Source organism: Lygodium microphyllum, chromosome 17 (assembly GCF_053477565.2).
Source record: "Lygodium microphyllum isolate KBCC chromosome 17, Lygodium_microphyllum_v1.1.10, whole genome shotgun sequence".
Classification (NCBI taxonomy): domain Eukaryota; kingdom Viridiplantae; phylum Streptophyta; class Polypodiopsida; order Schizaeales; family Lygodiaceae; genus Lygodium; species Lygodium microphyllum.
Window position 1 is genome coordinate 104,049,533 of NC_141151.1, and position 21,502 is coordinate 104,071,034.

Below are 21,502 nucleotides of genomic sequence, written 5' to 3' on the forward strand. Positions count from 1 at the left end.
AGTTCAAAGAAGGTGATTTGGTCCTAGCCTATGATTCACGCTTTGGCAAGTTTCCTGGCAAGCTCCAACAGCGGTGGATGGGCCCCTATAAGGTACTTGCTGTCAACCCTAATGGCTCTGTCCAAGTGCAGACCGTTGATGCCTCTGATGATCCCTTTCTGATCAATGGATATCGCCTGAAGAAGTACTTCCCTCCTTGGGGATCTTGACAATTACGGTCACTTGATCTTTTCCCTCATTGGCGCGGCACTGTACTTCTTATGATGCTATTTTTGATAGCCATTCTTCAGTCAGTCCTGATGAAGTGGACGCAACCCTCTGTTCCCTCAAATCCCCCTTCCAGCCTTGATCTCTTATCCTCTATTTTCCTCCAGCGACAGTGGCGAGGTTGGTTCTGACAAATCGTCTTTCTACTATTCCCTTGCTCAATTTGAAGAAAAAAAAAAGAGAAAAAAAAAACAAAACATATTGGTCATGGGAGAAAAGGACTTAGGTCCCTGTCATGCCGACCTATTCTTCGAGAAAAGGTGGAAACACCCTCGGGAATAGGGGAAAAGAAAAGTGAAAAAAAACAAAAGAAAAACAAATCTGTTATGAGAGAAAAGGAAGCAATTCCCTGTCATAGCAGGCCTCGTTCCAAGAAAAGGTGGTAAACACCCTTGGGCGAGAAGCTGGTTGTGGAAAAGGTGGTAACACCCAGCAGTCCAGAAAGTGGATTCATTAATTGATATCCCTAGGATCCAATTCCGAAGCTGCCTCCCTTGGTACGCTGTGTCCTGGGTCTCTTTGCAAAGTGACTACCTGTCCTCTAGCAGATGACATGTCCTATTCAACACAACGTTCAATTTGATGGCTACCTCCCTGGGTACGCCTCTTCAACAACTGATGACACGATCTTCATCGACAAATAATAGAGTGACGTGAGCTTTCATCCTAACCGGATGGGGACGTGAGTATGGGCTGCCCTCTTATATCTATCAACAGAGAGTGAGATAGAGGGTGGAGCGAGAGACCAGTCTTTTCCCTTCAAATCAAATGAGAGGTGAGTAGTGTGAATGAAATGTTGCACGCACGAGATGGGCCTCTCAATGCACAAAGCACAATTTGTTTCTGTGCACTGCACTGTAAGGCTTCCTTGCCTTCCTTCTCGCACCGTATGCCGGCACAGGGCGGGATGCACTGTTGCACCATCAAATGCGCACAAGGCATACAACCTTTGCACAAGTGACTGTGAGGATTACATCAATGGGTTTCAAGAAAAGGCTGCCCTTCTGTATTTATCAATAGAGCGTGAGACAGAGGGTGGGCTGAGTGTGACTGGAGTTTCTTCAATCAATTACCGAGAGGTGAGATTGAGGGACGTTTCGACACTTGGAGTCAGGTATGTTTCCGTTTCCCTATGCACCCATGGGATGGGTCTTTGCCATCATCATAAGGCACATCACCCTATTCTGTACACTGCACTATAAGGCTCCCTTGCCTTCCTTCTTGCACCTATGCCAAACGGGTTGGACGCACTACTGCACCATCAACTGTGCACCCTGGCATACCCCTTCTACACCATTCATCCTTGTCGATTCCTTAACCAGGTATGAGATATGGGTTTCAATCATTCTTCTTCGAATGGTATTAGTCATGGGGCGAGTGACTGTTCTTTCATTCCAATTGAGTAACTGTGAGTTGAGTGTAGTATCCCTCATCATCATCGACGAATTTCCTGCGATTCCTTCCGTCAGCTACCTCCCTGGGTACTGCCACGTGGTCCCTGCTATGACGAACGTGTGCCGAGAAGATGCCTTGGTACCTCCTGCCGTCGACAACAACACTGGACGTGCCCTCGACACTCAACCTTGATTCTTGACGAAACGGGCCAAGTTTTTCTCACCCTACACTTTGGTTTCTCAGTGACGGTCATGTTTAAGTGTGGGGACGTTAGTGGATGGTCTATGGCGTGGTCCTAGGTCCCTATTGCTCGGTTAACTCTATCCGTTAAGGTCTTAAGTGTGGGGACGCGTCCCTGCGCGTCTATATTGCATACCTTTCTGCATATGCCTTAACCTGCTCATGCATGTATGCCATGACTTGCTTTTACCCTGCTGGGGATCCCTTTCCATCTACCCAGTTATGTTCCACCCACCCTTGGGGTTGTTCCCTTACAGTTTTCCTTCATTCCTTGATTTTGAGGTCCTACTATTTGAATGCACCCTACGTCCACCGAAGTCCACATCCAACCTTATAGCCCTGTTCCTCCCTTTGAACAGACCATTTTTTCTTTTTACCTACCCCTATTCCGGTGCACGGTTTTTGCGTTATTAATTTTTGAAGCATTTTGCCCAATTTAGTCGGTTTTCCATGTGAACGCATTTTTCTTGCTTCGGAACCATGCTCTGACATCATATCCCTGCCAACCACTTTTCCTCTGACATTTTTCCTTTTTACCCCGAGTCATTCTGCTACACGGTTTGTCCATTATTAATTTTCCGATTTTTTTACACATTTTTCGTGCGTATTTTTGACATTTTTCCATGTGAACCTGCCATGTTTGCATCGGAATTCCAATTTGATTTGACAACCGTGTCCCCTGTTCCTTCCCCCACCTTTTCCCTTTTTTCTCCACCCTCTTTCGACTTCTGGATTTTTTATTATTAATTTTTAAATGTGTTTTCGGGAGTATTTTTGGTGTTTTTCGCATGTGAACCCCTCCTATTTCCACCGGAACTGCGGTTTAACGTGATAACCCTGTGCCACCCCTTCCTGCGGACATTTTTCCTTCTTACTGCATGTCATTCCGGTGAACGGTTTGTCCGATATTAATTTCCGATCCCATTTTCGGGTTTATTTTTTGGGTTTTTCCCACGTGAACGCGTCTTATCTCAGTCGGAATTATGTTTTGATGAGATAGGATTGTCGGGCACATCTTTTTGCACAGTTTTTCTTTTTTCTCCACCTCATTCCGATGCACGGATTTTTCGATATTAATTTTTAATTGCGTTTTTTGGTTCGTTTTTTGTGTTTTTTGCACGTGACCGCCCTTTACCCTTCCCGAACCCTCCGTCGTCTATTTTCCCTGTCTTTTGCTTGTCGCCCTGCCCACTTTTTGTTTTTACGCTATTTCGTTTTGATATCCGGATTGGGAGTTATTAATTTTTCTTTATTTTTACGTGTACTCGCGCGCCCGTTTTGCGCGTGAACGCGCCCTTTTTCGATTTTACGCGTCTCCACGCGCCTCGGTCGTGTCCGCATGACCCGTACCGTCATCCCAGCGTCATTTCAATCCCGTCCCGGCAAATTTTTTAACCCCGCCCCGCGCACGTGCACGGGACAAGGGTACGCGTCCCTTTCTTTGGGCACCCCTTACCCTACCCTACCCTCTCCCACCCCTACCCTTTCCTTGGGCACCCCCCACTCCCCTTGGGCCCCTGCCCATCCACCCTTTCCCCCCTACCCCCCTTGGGCCCCTGCCCACCCACCCTGCCCACCCCTTCCCCCCAACCACCCGACCCCTTCCCCTCTAACCACCTCCCTCCCCTTCCTCTCCCCGCCTCCTCCCACCTTCCTCTTCTTCTTTTCCCCCCTCCCTCTTCCCCCTCCTTCTTCCTCCTCCCCTCCTCCTCCATTTCCCCTCCTCCTCCATTTTTCCTCTCCCCGCCTCCTCCCCTTCTGCTCCTTTCTCCTCCCTCCCCTCCTTCTTCTCCCTCTTCCCCTCCCCGTCCTCTGCAGTACAGCTCCAGCCTCTGCCCCTCGTCGCCTGCCTGCCACGACTGCCCCTGCCCCTTCGTCGCAGCGCCGCCGAACCGCCCCTTCGTCGTCAGCGCCGCCAAACCACCCGCGGCCACGTCGCAGCTCCAGCCTTTGCCCCTCGCCGTCGGCGCCACACGTCGCCTGCTCTAGCCCGGGCCTCCGCTCGAGACGCCCCCTTCGCCAGCCCTCGTCCTCGCCCGCAACGCCCGACCCCGCCACCTCTGCGTCACCGCCGTCCGCCGGGACGCCCGCCGTCTCCTGCCCGAGCCGCCGGACACCGTCTGCGTGTAGCCTCCAGCCGCCGCCGCATGGACCGCCACTCCCCGGCCGTGCTGCCGCTTCCCCACCACCTCCACCTCCCCCACCACCTCCCCCACCACCTCCACCTACAACCACCTCCTTCTCCTCTAACCACACCTAGGTTAGTTACTAACCTAAGCTTAGTTAATCACTAACCTTAGTTAATCCCAATTAACTTAACATTAGTTAACCTCTAACTTAACTCCAGTTAACAGTTAACTAACTAACCCTAGTTAGTTGGTTACTAACCCTAGTTAGTTGGTTACTAACCCTAGTTAGTTGTAACTAACCCTAGTTACCATCCCACTAACCCTAACCCTAACCCTAACCCTAACCCTAGTTACCATCCCACTAACCCTAACCCTAACCCTAACCCTAACCCTAGTTACCCATCCCACTAACCCTAACCCTAACCCTAGTTACCATCCCACTAACCCTAACCCTAACCCTAGTTACCATCCCACTAACCCTAACCCTAACCCTAACCCTAGTTACCATCCCACTAACCCTAACCCTAACCCTAACCCTAACCCTAGTTACCATCCCACTAACCCTAACTAGAACCCTAACCCTAACCCTAACCCACCTTAGGTTACCTAACCCCCTTTAGGTTAGTTTCTACTAACTGGACTTAACTGACTTATCTAACCTGACTAACCTAACCTGACTTGACTTCTTGTGACTACCATGACTTACCCAGACTAACCAGACTTAACTGACTTACTTCTAATTGACTTATCTGATTAACATGATTTATGTGATTTAATTAATTTCTACATTAATTTTCCCATCAAAAAAAATTTCAAAAAATTTTCTACAAATTCCCTTTGCTTTTTGCCAATTTTTGGAAGTTTGTTCGCTGGAAATTTACCTACCCTAAAATTTCTGAAAATTCAATATTTCCTAATTAATCCCCCAAATTGCCAATAAATGTAGAAAATTCATTTAAAAATAGTAAAAAATTCTTAAAAAATTCTGAAAAATTCTAAACAATTCCCCTCACCTCCCTTGCTCATTTTCCATTTATTCCACCATAAATAATCACAACTTAACACCAAAAAAATAATCTTAAAAAATAAAAAAATAAAAATAAAAAACCAACACAAACCAAATACACACATCTGCTAAGGTGTTGTCGTTGTTGTTTCATCAATGGTCTTTACTTTTCCTTTACTGGATTCACTTCTTTTGGGAGACTCTTCCGTGCGCATTTCTGCATTACATACACACCCCTTCTAGGTATTTATTTTATGTGTTTTATTTATTTTTATTTCCCCCTTAATCACCAATTAATTGTTAAAATGAACTCTTTAATTCACTCACAGTTTCCACGCGCATTCGCGCTAAACACACATACTTTTTAATTAAAATAAACCCGTCGTTCACTTAGCACGCGCTACGTGCGCTACAGAGGCACTTTTAAATTTTAATTAAAATGAACCAGCCGTCACATGAGCACGCGCTGGCAAAAAAGCGCTCCACATCACCTTAATTTGTAATCAATGAACTTGCATTTAGAGACCCAGTCGGGTATCGAAGTCGGGATTCGAATAACCGCACCGTTTTAACCTAATAATTGGTAATTTAATTTATAATAAGGAACCGTCGTTTTCTTGCTAAGGTTTATCACCTAATAAAAATTCACCCATTCTTAATAATTTATTAAAATAAACCCTTTATTAAATTAATTCCCCCTCACTGTACTTAATTCCCCTTTTTAATGAACCGTTTCGTGGGATGGGTATGCGCCGTCATTAGAGTTATTTTCCTGGTCCAGTCCTGGTTTATCACCGATGTCGTCTTGATATGTGTAGGATGTGCTGATGTTTTGGTTTACTGTCTTTGTTACGGTTACGGGTACGGTATGCAGTTTTTTTCTTTTATTGCCTAATACGGGGTTCAGGGTATTTGTCTGATGCATCGCATGAAGCTTTCGGTCGCATTTGTCTCAAGGTCATGTCAAATTTTTCTAGGATGTGGTTTGCTTGGGGTTAGTTGGTCGAGTCACATTTTCTTGTTTGGTTATTCTCTTATCCTTGGATTTTATTTGTTGCTTTGCAGGCATTCTCCTTGATTTTCTGTGTTTGTGGTGTGTGTGTAACCATCTGAATGGCGCCTTCTCATGCTCCTCCCCCTATCCAGTACGTCCCACTCGTTAGTAGGGATTACTCTTCCCTACTTACTTTTGAGCCCCTCACGAAGGCGGGACTTGCTGCTTTTGTGGCTACTTCTTTTCCATTGCTTCCAGAGGATCCGTCGTTATGTGATGAGTTCCTGGCCTCTTACAGCAAGAAGACAGGACTAGTCCAAGGAATTTCTATGACTTTGACACCTCGAGGCTTAGGGAAGGCTCTGTCTCTACCCTTCAAAGGTGAACCTTTTGTAACCACTCGTCAGCTCTTCTCTAATGACGAGATTCTAAAGCTGTTGCAAAAGCAGACAAGGGAAATCCTCGATGTTAAGAAGGTGATAAACTCTTCAGGAGTTTCCTTTTCTATGATCACTGATCCCGTATGGAAGACGATCTGTCAGTTTCTTCAGGACAGGTTTATGCCTGCCAAAACACCATCCCACTATTTGTCCAAAGAGCTTTTTACAGCTTCCCGGACGGTGTTGAAAGGAGTTGCTATTGATTGGAGCACTTACCTCCTCACTAAAATGGATCAGCATTTCGTTAAAGTCACCAGGGGTATGTTACCAATGTCACATATGGATCATATTTGTTTGCCTTCTTGACCTATTCAGGTTTACAGAAGACTATGCCTCCACCTCCTCCATCAGATCCAGTACCTCCTCCTCCACCTTCAGATGAGTCAGAACCCATTGACATAGAGGATGATAATTCTCCGCCTCCCCTGGTCATACAATGCAAACGCTTGAAGCGGGTAGCGGATAAAGCTCCTTCTGTACTTCCTTCAGTGCCTATCCCTGCTACTTCTGGCAGTGAACTCCCTGGGTATCTCACTTGTAATAACCTGTTCAGAGCACATTGCGAAGGATCATTGGACATCTCAGTTCCCTCCCTGAACAATCTAGTTTCAGGAGATGCAATTCCTTTCCTCTGCAAGGATATTCAAAGCTCCATTGAGTTGTCAGTGACAGCCTGTGTTCAACAGCTGTACGCGTCTTTTTATGAAGAACTCATGCAGTCTAAGGACCAGTTGCATAAGGCAACATCTGAGTTAGCTTCTGCTAAGGATACCCTAGCAGATTTATTTAAGCAAATGGAACAGCAAACCCAACTGGTTGCCACCCAAAGCGATGAGATTTCTTTTTTGAAGACCCAGTTACTCGAGGCTCAATCCCGGGTTACTAGCCTTTCAGCAGAGAAGGAGAAAATGTCCAGAGAAGCACAGGAGTTCCAAGCTATCTTAGATGACAAACTTTCAGCTTTACAGACTGCTAATGACACAGTGGCCAACCAAGCCTCCCAAATCCAGCAGTTGCAAGATCAACTTGCAAAGTCCCGCTCTGTTCCTCCAAGCCCTAATGTTCCATTGATTCCTTCTCTTTCACAGCAGGACTTGGCTGCTCTTCAGAGACAAGCTACTTTGTGCCCTCTATTCCAAGATAAAGTGGAAAGATTGCAGTCCAGAATGGACTTATTATGGTCTACCTTTGAACAGTTTCAGGAATATGTTCTACCAGACCATTCTTTCTTTGTCCACTACCACTTACAGAAGTTGGTCTTCTATATGAAGCTTTCCACGATGGATTTACCTTTTCCAGAGGATGGCTGGAGTGGGGCTTGGTCTGCTAGTTGTTGATAGAGGTAGTCAGAATGGTCTTTGAAGATTTTGTCACGCCAGATACCATGTTGATGTCATACATGTATCTACGAGGAGATTTGTTAATTCCAGATGAGGTGGATATGGCATGGTATGTGGGGGATGTGGTCTTACAGGCTGTTTTGTATGTCAATCATTTGGAGTTGCACATAGCTGACATGTTCCAGGGTTATTCCTCCAAAGTGGCTGATTGTCATGATAATTCGTGGCATCCCATGATTGATTCGGTGGTCCTAAATCAAAGACAAAACACATCTCCTACCTTTGCCCAGAGTACTAATCAACTGAGGATGGATCTCTTAACCTATCTTTCAAAACATAATCCATTTGATGCTACCTTCTTTGATGCCTATCATAGACGATCTCTCTTGGGACCTTCTGTTCCTACCCTCCTCTATTACCAACAAATGGCTCACCGCTATGCTATATATTTTTCCCTTTGTCAATCTAATTCCACAACTATTTTACCCCTTCTTTTCCAACCTTCATCTTTCCCTCAAATTCCTATTTTCACTTACTGTTCCTTTATTGAGGATAGGGTATTTTCCCCTTCTCCGCCCTGTCCTTCTCCCTCCATTAATGTACCCTCTACATTTCCTATTTATCAGTTAACACCCTTTCTTAGTGATTCCCTCCAAATTTCTGCCACTCCTTCTTTAACCTTTTCTTCCTTTTATGATTTTTCCTATCCCTCCCTTCATCCACTCTTCCTTATTCCACTACCCTCTCCTAATACTTCCATATCTCATCCACCTCAGTTGGTTAGTGACTGTGACGGGTTTGATAATCAGATTTCCAGAAGAAGGGGATGGAGTTCGGATGATTGCCTTACAGGACCTCAGATTAATTGGCCAGTAATTCCAGGAGAATGGACAGCTTCCAGTCAAGCTTATCAGAACTATGTTCATTTTGCCCAGCAGTATTCACAGTCTGCAGATCCCTCAGTGAGATTAACTGCTCACTTTGCTTGGTACCTGGCGTATATGCATAGGCACTCTCATAATGATTCTAAGCCTATTCCAAAGTTGTGCATGAATGTCAATGTAAGCATTGATTCCCAGCAGCTAGACATATTGTATTTTCATGCCCTCTGTTTACCTAGCAGATACTTGGTCCTGTTGGAAAGGATGTGCTGTCTCCAATTTTTTCAAAATCCTCCTAAAAACTTTGTAGATGAATCCTTATCTATGGATCGATTCCGCCAACATCAATCTTTTAAGAGGGATCATCTTCATTGATACCTTTCCAATGTATGGTGGAAGCTTTCTAATGAAAAACTCTCTTTTTGAAGGAGTCATTCAGATGGTTGTGTTGTGTATTAGTGTTTGTGTTGTGAGTTCATTTATGTCAAACGAACGTGGTGGTTTCCTATTGGATTTCGTGTACGAGTTCCATTTTGGAGAATTGTGGTGTTGGGGTCGTGGATGCAGAGTTGAAGCTGATGCTGATGAAGAAGAAGACAACTTTTATATCCTTTACAAATTTGTTGTGATTTTTAGTTTGATAAGAGGTGTTAATGTATAAAGAGTTTTCCTTTCTTTGTATTTTTATATCAGAAACAGGTTATAAGTTGGGGTCGTGGTGGATGGATTCTTTGTGAAAAGCTATTGAAGATAAAAGTTGCGATTTTAAATGCATTTGTATTCCCTTTTTCCTGGGTCGCGAGGACGCTTCCTTATTAAGTGTGGGGATATGTTGAGTGTTGAAATGACTTGTTTTTTGGCTGATTTTTGTTGTTTTTGAGAGCTGAATGGTTGATTTTATGAGATGATTGATTGATTTGGAAGTGGTTTGAGAGTGTTTTAGATGATAATGATTGTGTTTTGGAAGTTCATGATGTTTGTTGGTGGTTCTGTGATGTTCTGATAGGTTCTAAATGGTTCTGTATACCTTCTGTTTTGCTCTGTTTTGCTCTGTTTTGTTCTGATTGTCTTCTGTAAGGAGGGATGGAGTATTGATTGATGAAGAATGAGATATTGTGAAAGTTTATTGAATGGTTTGTGAGAGTTTGGAATGATTTGAGAGTGAGTTATGTGGTTTTGATGACCTTCTGTAACCTTCTGTAGGTCTTCTGTAGAGCCTCTGTCTCTGTTCTGTACTGTAGCTGTTCTGGTACTGTTCTGTAGACTGTTCTGTATGCTTCTGTATGTGTTCTGATGGATGAGAGTGTAGCTTGGGAAAGTTTTCTAACCTTGGAAAGAGTTGAATACAAGTGCAAAAGAGCTGGAAGAAGTGGAAGAAGTAGCTGCTGAAGACTCAAGTGAAGACTAGAGTGAAGTGACAGTAGTGAGCTATGAAAAGACACTGTAGTGGCTCTGGTGACTTTTCATATCAGACATACCTCTTGGGAGGGGTATCCACGACCTAAGAGGGATTATTGAGAGTGATTTTTGAGAGATTGTAGTGAGGATATGATGTATTATTGATGGAGAGAGAGAGAGAGAGAGTCAGAGATAGCCAATTCTACTGAAACAGAGTGATTGTATATGAGAGATTGAGAGAAAAGACTATGAAGATATTGAAGATGAATACTATGTGATGTATTTCCATTCAAAGATGGTGTATTCCTTTGCTTTCTTTGTTCTATTGATGGATTTTATGAAGATATTGAAGAATATGGTTGATTCTATTAAAAACCGTGGGAGATCTACATGATGCTGCATGAAGATTTGTTGTGCCTGGTGTTCTTTTCTTCATTGTGATCATATGAAACATGATAAACAAGCTTGTTGATGTTACAAGATAGATTTTCTTGCAAGAGAATTCCTTTTTCCTTGGTGTTCCTCTTGGGGCTCCACCATGCCTTGTGTAAACGCTCCACAAAGCATGTATTTTATGTATTAATCATCTTCAAGCTCAAATAATAGCCCAAATTACAAAATAGCAAGCTTTTAGCTTTTGAGTTTGCTTTAGCACAAAGTAGGAATAAAGCTAATGGGCGGTGCCCAAAGAGTCTGGCATGCCCAATACAATGTCCAAGTATAAATAACATAATCGTGCGTCCACACGCATACAAAATAATAATAAATATCCAACGCCTCAATAAACAGGCGTGACAAAATATAGGCGCCATGCCTAAGGTATGCGCCCATCAAAATATAAATGATAAATCGAATACTCGCTATCCTCCAATGCTTTCCTCCGCCACTGCTGCTATCTCTACACATCAACTGAAGCATTCACAATCGTTAGTAAAATAATACAATTAAACCGAAAAAAGTGAATACATAGCAGTCTTCAGCTACATAAATAAATCAACTGGTTAGAAATTAATCCTAACCTTAATTTATTACGAGTGCGCACTCAAAACTCATAAACGTTTATTAATTTAATATGCATTTTGCGGAATCACCCATGTACATACAAATTAATGAAACACCCGAAAAGGACAGGCGTCCCCATCAACTTCTCGCATAAAGAATCCACTTTGTGTATGAGCCCCGGTCATCAAAGTTTACGGAATCCACCGTAAAACCTCACGGAATCCACTGTGGCATGGAATCCACTGTGAAATATGCCTCCTGGCATCACCCCCTCCCCCCTCCTCCCCCCCCCCCCCCCCCCGGTGTTTAAATCTCTCTTAAGCCCCCTTCCCATGGGCTTTGAAAGTACCCCCCCTAAAATTCCCCCTTAGGCTTCACAAGCCCCCTTTCTTCCCCCAATAAAGGTTGACCTTAAAGGTCTAATTCCCCTCCCGTGTTTTAAATTCCCCCCCTTAGGCCTTTTTCATATAGCCTTAAGTCCACCCCTTGGAATTCCTCCTAAGGGCCCCCTTAACCCTTTTTCTTTCCCCTCTTCGAATTTCCCCCCTTGAACCCCCCTTAGGCCCTTTTCCCACCCCCTCAAAAAGCTTTTATCTTATAGTTTTTTTTCTATAAATTCCTCCTAAGGGCCCCCCCCCCCCCCCCTTAGCCCTTTTTTCCCATCTAAAATCAAGCCCTACTCGCGGAGGATTTCCACAATACCCCCTTCCCATATTTTTTGACCCCTTTTGGTGGTTCTTCCCTCCTCCACACACACATCCATTCAAAGAGTCTCCACGAAGGGAAGCAAAAGAACTTGTAAAGGACGGTGGAACTTAAGAAGGAAATTCGCAAAGCAGCATCAATGATGGAAAGGCTACACTCGCAATGCCTCCTAAGAAAGCCCAAGGCGTAGCCACAGGAGGGTTGTCTCCTAGCATCCACGTGGACATCTCACCCCAAGCCCAGGTTTTCCTTCCTAATTTTTATTTGGTATTGTTGTAATTCAATCATGCAAGGTTAATTGTTAGAAATAGGATATATTTTTCTTTGTCCTAAACGCTCATGACGAAGGAACTACTTTCAATAAAGCATGCAACATAAAGGAAGCATAAATGCATTTCTAGCAAATAGCTTTATGCATTGAAATGAATTAAAAATTGGATTAATGTCCATTAAAATAGTATACTTCGTTTAAAGCCTAGAAGTATAAACTGCATCTCGCACTATTAACCCATATCCTCTTCACAATGAATCATCATGGAAAGTGCAAGGCATGAAATGATTCTTACGATGCATAACTTTAGGAAATTATCGTTTGTCAATTGCATAAATTATCCTGTAAAAGGCTGCTTGTTTAGCATGAATTCTTGTTCGCAAAGTTATAGGAAGATTAGTTGGAATTTAACCTAACCTATGCCTGACCTCAAATTGATAAGTTAGGGTTGAAAAATCAATTTACGCATAGACAACGAGTCGTGTGAAAAATGATCACGTAATTATCTTCTAGAGTTAAACAAATTGGCATAAACCTAAAACACCTAAGCTGCAGAGTACTCGTTTAGAATGAGTTAAAATTCAAGAAATTCACTAGGAAATTAATACGTGACCTAATCGTACGTATTGTTAAAACTAAAACTCCTATACCTTAAATACTTGCCCACATTCACTGAATGTAGGGACAGTGAAATGTAATTGGAAAATGAACTAGGGTTTTTCCCTAAGATTCTTACAAGATGGAACTTGGAAACCCTAGGTCTAATGATGTCAGCCTAATGTAATCAGGAACAAATTGTTTTGTGACTCCGTTCAATGAGTAGAATAAGTCTCATAGTTTGATGCGACACTTGTGCAGCAAGTGCGGAGTCATATTTGTGACTGGATCACAAGAGAATGGCCAAATTTTTGCAATGAGGTTGGCGGGTCCTTACGCAAGTTATCTTGTAAGCGGATGAATAATCATCCTAATTTAATATCTTTCTAGAGTAAAGAAGATTGATTGGAAACTAAAGACTAGCCGATAAACTGAAATAACTGATGAACTTAAGGTTTGACAAGGTCGGGTTAATAGGGTACGCCCTAACCGAGGATATAGGGAATCTTGCCAAGTTGCAAATCATCCCAGATCGAGTGCTGGATGCATTCGAAAGGAAGGATTCATTCCTTAGCAGTTTGCCAACAAAAATGATCAATGAAAATGTTTGTGCTTGGTACAGATTTTAGAGCACTATTTGGCTTTGTTTGATCAATGAATTAAAAGATAAATGGATATCTATACTTCAGGTTGAAGACCTGAAGGGAGAGGCAGCTTCAGTTACCTCCAACTGCCTGCATGACCCTAACCAAGGGGGTTGTTAACCGCGTCGAGCAAGTGGACCGAACCTACCGCAAGAGGTCTCTCTGTTGAGCGCTACTTGGAGCTTGAGGACATTTGGGTGCCAGAGGGGGCTCTAGCCATAAATCCCTCGCCTTCCGGGTCCTGCACAAGAGGCTAACGTGACTCGGGATTGGATCTCGAGGCCCGCATACTAGTTTACGGCTGGAAACTTGGATTAGTGATCCCTGTGGATTGCTGGATAGCCTTCGGGCAGATTGTGGATAAGCCTACAGGCTGGACTTTTTTGTATTTCAAAGATAAATATGATAACTGTTAATAAGGAACTTGTCTGATATTGTTTTTCTATGTCAAGTGATATGATTACGTGAAAGAACCAGTGCCTAACGGGCTAATTAAAGAAGCTGATTGCTACATGTCCAACTAATGTATTAGGTAATGAAATAACTAAAACAACCCGAGGAAAGTGCGGAGGATGGGCCATAGGTCTGTCATATGGATGGGTGGTCCCGGTTGGCCAGGAACTTTTCTCAAATCACGAGGGACAGCAGGAAGATCGTCAAAGAACACGAACAACAAAAGTGTTGACCTAGAGTTATGATTGATCCCGATTTACGTTGTTTTAGGGGAACGGAATGGGACTATACCTTATGGTAGAGAGGTTGAGCTTTGCATCCCTCTGGTTTTTCATTCTCCTTGAACCAAGTGCAACGTGAATCTGCTTCAGATCTGGCGTTTCTGCATAAAGTAGTTCGCTTGGGTCCGACGCTAGTTGCTGTTAGGAAATGACCAATAAGAAAAACCCTAATTCAGGTCGATCCTAAGTGGGAATGGCCAGAATACTTCTGCTACGTGGCAGACACGAAAATCCCTAGATCGCAAACCTCGTAACATTCATTGGGAGTGTCGGCCGGAGCTTTCTAGATATCCTTTCCGATGGACTGCTAAGACGTGACCTGAAGATACAAGTGGGCATGTTACAATGTGCATCAGTTGATCTGTGTGTATGCATAGTGCGTGGAGTACCTGTTAGTAGAGGTGTACCAAGGTTTGGTGTGCCAAGGTTTGGTGCTTGTGCAATAGTGCTAGGCAAAGATGTGATAGGTATCCCAAACATGACACTGAGAACCTCCTCTGCAGTGGGAGGGCAACCGAGATAATTGGTCATCTCTCCCATGAATTGCTCCTTGTTTGGAAAACCTCCAAAAAAGCTACTAACACCTCTAGAAAACTTCCCTAAGGTGTTGTTCATGCATTCCAACTCAGGATCAGTGCTGGAAGATCTAGGATTCCACATCTACACAATAAAAATCATATTACCCTATGCAGATAAAACACATTACATGCTGCATCTATATCTGCGTCTCTGTGTGCGTTTGTTAGCGCGTCTATACTTACGTCTACACTGTCATCTAGATGCGCTAATAGACGCGCACAGTCGGATAATTTTTTTCAAACTTGGTTAAAAAATGCGCAAAAAAACCTCCATAGATGACAATCTATAGCATGTAGAGAGAGAGAGAGAGAGAGAGAGAGAGAGAGAGAGAGAGAGAGAGACAAACAGACAGAGAAAGCAAACAAGATTGAGAGAGAGAAGAAGAACTCACCTTCTTTGCTTGTTCCGACGGGTGGCGGCTAGGTTGCAAGCTCCTTGTCCTCCTTCTCCCTTCCCTTGGTAAGTTGCTTGAATCTTCTTCTCTTCCTTGCTGTTTGAATCTTGTTCTTTACTCTTTGGCTCTTCCTTCCTCCTGTCCTCTTTTTACTCTTATTTCCTTCTCTCGTTGTCTTCATGAAGTGATAGATAGACATGATTAGTGATGTCGAGCTTGAACTGCAGAAAACACACAAAAAACGTAGAAAAGCACTGGTTTGAAAAGAAAGCCACAACTTTTTTTTAAAAAAAATTATATTTACGTAGCGCGTCTGTAGGCGCGTGTAATTGCACATGTGTATGTGCAGATAATACATGTTACACGCGCTAATAGACGCGCACTAACAATTAAACTGATTAGATGCTAGCTTTTGGTTGTTTTTGGATCAACATGACATGACTTTCCTAGTCTTTCAATATAAAAATGTTTGCCCCCATTTTGCAAATATCAATGCATGCATTTAGGAAATATGACATATATACCAAATAAAATCACATTTGTCCTTATGATCCAGGTGTAATTATGTCATCATCTTCTACTAGTATGGGACATGCTGACTCAACAAACAGTACATCCTCCAATGAGGATGCAACATTGCATCTTCACAATCGAGACGCTTGGCTACAATGGAAAATCAAATGTATGTGTGATCGTTGTCGAGGACGTTTTTTTCGAGCACGTCGAATCACAATGTCACACCTCAGCATGTAGAAAGAGTGGGACTAAGAAAAAGAACCAGCAATTTTTATTGCTTTATTTGCACAAATATTATTGGTCTATGTTGTGTCTTCACCATTATACAAAACCTCCTTTTTTTTATTGAGTAGGATGCGGTACCACATCCTCAAATGGTCCCTCCAGGGTGTCGAGAGGCTGCGAAGCATTGACGCGAGGAGGTAGAGTCCTCAAGAAAAGTAGAGACTGATGACGACGATAGCAACCCTCTTCAAATCCCCCATCAAGTTTTGGAGGAAGAGATTTTGGACAACATGGTGCACAATTTATTTTCCCATGAGGTTCGGGGGGAGGGTGCCACTAGAGAGACAAATGACCCGCTACACATAGCGTCGAAAACTCCATTGTACGAAGGTTGCACCTACTTCGTTCTACGTGCATCTCTTGAGATACGGAACTTACAAACCATTTATGGATGGAGTAATGCTAGCTTGAATGTATTATTGAAGTATGTATCATTTGATATTAATTCATAAATGCTTCTAGACAATATTCGCGGTTTGTTAACTCTATTTGCACAATATATGCAGGTTATTGTCACAAATGCTTCCAAATGGAAATAAATTACTAACTAGAAGGGAGCAAGCAAGGCATTTCGGATAGTGTCCTATTTGTGGTGAACCAAGATACAACCAGGATATGAAATCAATGGATGTGCCTCGTAAGATTTTGCGACATTTTCCTATTATTCTACGTATTCAACTTATGTTTAAGTGTGAATCTATTGTGAGACTCATGTCATGGCATGCTAGTCACCATTCAAGTGATGGAAAGTGGAGAATTCCTTCAGACACACCAGCTTGGCAACATGTAGACAATTTGTGGCCTAATTTCAAAGAAGAGCCCAAAAATTTGAGATTTGATTTAGGATTAGATGAAATAAATCCATTCATCAAAAGCACCTCATATAGTATATGGCTAATGGTATTGGTGAACTATAATATCCCTCCATCCATGGCAATAAAAAAAGGACATGTAATGTTGTCCCTTTTAATTCCTGAAAAACACAAAGTAAAAAACATGGACGTTTACTTAGAGCCTTTGATCGAGGAGCTAAAAATGCTATGAAGAGGTATTGAGGTGCAAGATGTGAGTGTATCATTGTCCTCTAGAGATTTTACTTTAAAGTCCATGTTGTTGTGGACCATGCATGACTTTCCAGGCTATGGAGAGTGTTCAGGTAGTTGCATACTCTATTTTATTCATTCTTACCCTTAATCAAATATATGTCATCATTAACCCACTTGTTTTTACAGATTTAACTACATCAGGATATCATGCATGTCCAATTTGTGGTCCCTCTCTGGTTTCTTCTAGACCGACACGCTTGAAGAAGGTTATCTATAACAATCATCATCGTTTTCTTCCTATTGACCACCCCAAATATGCACCCCCCCACTAATGGAAGAACTCCACAATCTCTGACCATTCAAGATTGGAAGGACACTTGGACACACGATCATCCTCCACTTGGCATGAGTCGGTAACTAGTTTACTTATTTTGTTTGTCTTTAAAGTACACTCCATTATGAGAACAAGAAATAATATATTGTTTGTGCCTTAGATTCTCTATATTTTTTCGTCTCCCATATTGGACTGACCTCAAGATCAATCACCTGTTGGACCCCATGCATATATTCAAGAATGTTGCCTCTATATTATGGGATCACTTAATCGGGGCTCGTGATTCAGTTAATGTAAGGGAGGATTTAGGTAGCACTGGACGTATGAGACAAGCTTGGACACGCATCGGACCTAGAGGACAGATCAAGTTACCGCGTGCACCTTGGATGTTATCGAAGACCAAAGAAAAGATGGTGAAGCAACAAATATGTAGCTTTCGAACTCCCACAGGATATATGAGATGCCTCAAGGGAGCCTTCATAAAGAAAAAGAAAAGAGATGTGGAGCAACTATCCGGTTTAAAGTCTCACGATTGGCACAAAATGATTCAGGTAAGGATTTTCATAGCCATAAATATATTAATTAGTGGAGTAACTATATAGACTAATTAACAATGTATGAATATTTACATACAGTTCATCCTTTCTACTAGCATATCCCATTGTGTTTCGAAAGATGTGCGTGATATCATTTACAAGATGGGTGAGCTCACGAGGTATGTATACTTTATACTTATTTTTTAGTTTACATATTACGTACATCACATAGTAAACCCGCTTGAATTTATGGACAAAACTAATCATCGTTCTCAATTGCATGTTGGTAGATTTATGAGTTTGAAGGAAATCGATCCAAATACGTTGCAGGAGACTCGAGTATTGTCCATTGAGGTGGTTTGTTTGGTGGAGGAACTACAAGTCATTTTTTTCAACGAGACTGACAGTAAGCTCCATATCTCAAAAGTCCAAAAGCTTTAAGTTAAAGCTTAAGTAAGCTTAGTAATAAGCTTTAAAAAGCTTTACCCAATAAATTCGACGACGGGCGGCAAGAATATGATCTGGACGGCAGTGAATATGTTCACGACGTCCTCAGATACACGAAATCCACACTTAGTTACTTAAGCTCCAAAACTACTAAGTAACTCCTAAGTCTTCCAAGTTCTATTACTTCTGCAAGTCACTTAAGTCCACAGAAGTCAAGAAAGACTTATTTCAATAACTCCCATAAAGGATGTTCACATGCAGAAGCACAAAATCACAAAATTGCTCTCTAGAAGACCCTGTTCCTATTTGCAGACTTGCTGAACCAGCTTCAGCAAACACAGAAGGTCATACGCAGTTTCTACGAAGACAACGAACACCGCAATCGCAAAGGACAAAGACTATAAAAGCCAAACAAAAATATATAAGCCTTGTATATCCGACTTTGAGCTACGCTCATCCCGCTAATATGATTTTGAGAGTGTGAGGTCTTTTGGATTTTACAGGATGACGGAACAAAACATGGATGATTTTATGGCTGAAGGTGATTTACCCGAATCAACGATGGAACAAAAATTGGATTTGATTATGATGTAGCTTGATGAAGAACGAAGAGCCCGACAAGCTTTGCAAGTTCAATTAGCCAATTTGCAACGACCTACCACTAACAAAAATGGACCGCAACATGAAGATCTTATATGACGTACCATCGATGTGACACTTGAAGCCCAATCCATCTGCAAAGAAACAAAGATAACTAAAAGAAACTTCAAATTTCGTACTTTCAATGGATCTCGAGATGGAAAGACTGTACTTGCATTTATCGATCAGTTTGATGATTACTTTCATGAAGAGACATATGCTAAGAAAGACAAAATTAAATGTGTCACTAATCATTTAGTCGATCGAGCATCTTTATAGTGGACTGTGGTTTGCAAGAGCATTGATTGTCCCACTACCTGGGAGAGTTTCCAAAAGAAGTTTTTGCAGAATTTTCTTCCTCCTCACTTCCATGAAAAAGCCATAAAGCAATGGGATCTTCTACAACAAAGAGATCGCAAATCTATTTCCCAATACACTGCACTTTTTTGGAATGTCCTACTACAACTATGCATGCTCGAAGATTCACAAACACAAGTTTATGTCCGGCCTACTTGGATATTACTATGCTGAAGTCAATATGTTCAAGCCAACAACCCTTGAAGATGCAATTTCCTTGGCTCATGATACTGAAGACAAGATTCGAGGAAGAGACAAGCGTCCACAACAATTTCAAACTAATGGTAACTATGGTTCCAAGCAATTCAATTCAAATTTTCAAAGATTCAATCAAAGTCGTTTTCTTCCATCTTCATTCTGTAAGTCTTGGACACGACCACCTACTTTGCCATCAAACACCAATCCAAACCCTAAACCATCCTCACAACCAAATCCCAATATTCCTAAACTTCCTGCCATTACGAACAATGTATCTAAAGCCAAACCCATAGTTTGTTACAAATGCCATCAACTTGGACATCTAGCAGCCAATTGCCAATCAAAAAAGCCACTTGTCCATATCAATTATCTTGGCGCAATGGAAGATGAAGAACGTGAGGAAATGCTTGACTTTACGGAAGATGATGACGACATTGGTACTACTTTGGATACTTTGCTAGGTATGACATCTCCACATTCTTTGTTAACAATGAAATGTTTTGTGCATGGTAAAGAAAAGATTATTTTACATGATGATGGTAGCACACATGATTTTATTTCTTCAAAGTTAGTGAAAGAATTGAATTTACAAACTGTTTCTACACATTATCTCATTAAAGCTGCATTCCTAGGCACAAGATATAATGGAACACAAGAAGTGCAGTGAATACACTGAACGAAGGGATTTCCTAGTTGTACCTTTGCAGTCTAGTGATATTGTCTTAGGAATGCCTTGGCGTCATCAGTATAACCCTGACATAGATTATTCTATGCATTCAATTAATATTTATTTTCAAGGAAAACAAATCACATTGCATGGTATGCATGCTTCTAATAATTTTCCACTGCTTACTCATACTCAGGCTAAACGTGCATTACGTAAAAGTAGCACATCTTCTTTAATATGGGTAAATGAACTTCAAGCTAAAGAAAAACATATGTATCCTAGGTATACACAATTTCTTGCTCAATTTAAAGATTGTTTTGCTAATGATTTACCACCTGGATTACCACCTTCACGTCCTGAAGATCACAAAATAGATTTAATTCTTGGTACACAACCACCATGTAAAGCACCATATAGGCATCACCAAATTGAACAGAAAGAAATTCAAAATCAAATAGAAGAATTACTTAACAGAGGATTAATTAGACCCAGTAGTTTTCCATTTGGCGCACCTGTTTTATTAGTGAAAAAGAAGAATAATACTTATCGCATGTGCATTGATTATCGTGCCCTGAATAAAATTACTGTTAAGAATAGATATCCAATTCCTAGGGTAGATAATCTTATGGATAAACTACAAGGATCTGCCATATTCAGTAAGATAGATCTTAAATCTGGTTATCATCAAGTAAGATTGAATAAATCTAATATTTTCAAAACTGCATTTAGAACACAATTTGGACACTATAAATTTCTAGTGATGCCTTTTGGTCTAACTAATGCACCAGCTACATTTAGTCGAATGATAAATCGCATATTCTTGAAATATCAACATTGTGTTATAGTATTCTTTGATGATATATTGGAATTCAGTAAAAATGAGAATGAGCATTATGAACATCTGTCTTTAGTTTTCAAGTTGTTAAAAGATAATCAATTGTATGCTAATCCAGAAAAGAGTGAATTCTTTCAAACAGAAACTGAATATCTAGGACACATTGTTTCATCAGAAGGTATTAAGGTTGACCCTAAAAAGATAGAAACAACTTTAAATTGGCCTATACCCAAAAATGTGCATGAGTTACGTTCTTTTCTAGGTCTTGCTAGTTTCTACAGAAAGTTTGTGCGAAATTTTCCATTACTTGCATTACCTTTGACTGAACTTTTAAAGAAATGTATTGTTTATAACTGGTCTAATAATCAACAAAAATCTTTTGATTTATTGAAATATGCATTAACCCATGCTCTTGTATTACAACTACCTGATTTTAATAGACCATTCTTTTTAGTAGTTACTGATGCTAGTGGATCTAGAATAGGAGCCGTCCTTATGCAAGATAATCATCCCATAGCCTACTCTAACTGTAAACTGAAACCATTTGAACTTAAATATTCTATTTATGATAAAGAATTGCTAGCTGTAGTGCAAGCCTTACATCAATGGAAACATTACTTAATGGG

At 41.5% G+C, this 21,502-nt stretch overlaps 1 protein-coding gene across 1 annotated transcript; it reads left to right on the forward strand.

The window, feature by feature from the left end:
- Positions 1 to 17,421: 17,421 nt before the first annotated feature.
- LOC148022216 (uncharacterized) lies at positions 17,422 to 20,706 on the forward strand. Its single transcript, XM_087696818.1, has 4 exons — positions 17,422 to 17,748; positions 17,833 to 17,912; positions 18,024 to 18,090; positions 20,659 to 20,706. Exons 1-4 carry the CDS (start codon positions 17,422 to 17,424, stop codon positions 20,704 to 20,706), a joined length of 522 nt encoding a protein of 173 aa, XP_087552944.1.
- The last annotated feature ends 796 nt before the right edge of the window (positions 20,707 to 21,502 follow it).

Coding starts and splice junctions, on each gene's coding strand:
- LOC148022216 (XM_087696818.1), top strand. CDS start 17,422: ATGCATATATTCAAGAATGTTGCCTCTATATTATGGGATCACTTAATC. Junction 17,913..18,023: donor AAGATGGGTGAGCTCACGAG/GTATGTATACTT, acceptor GCATGTTGGTAG/ATTTATGAGTTTGAAGGAAA. Junction 18,091..20,658: donor GAGTATTGTCCATTGAGGTG/GTTTGTTTGGTG, acceptor TTCCTAGGGTAG/ATAATCTTATGGATAAACTA.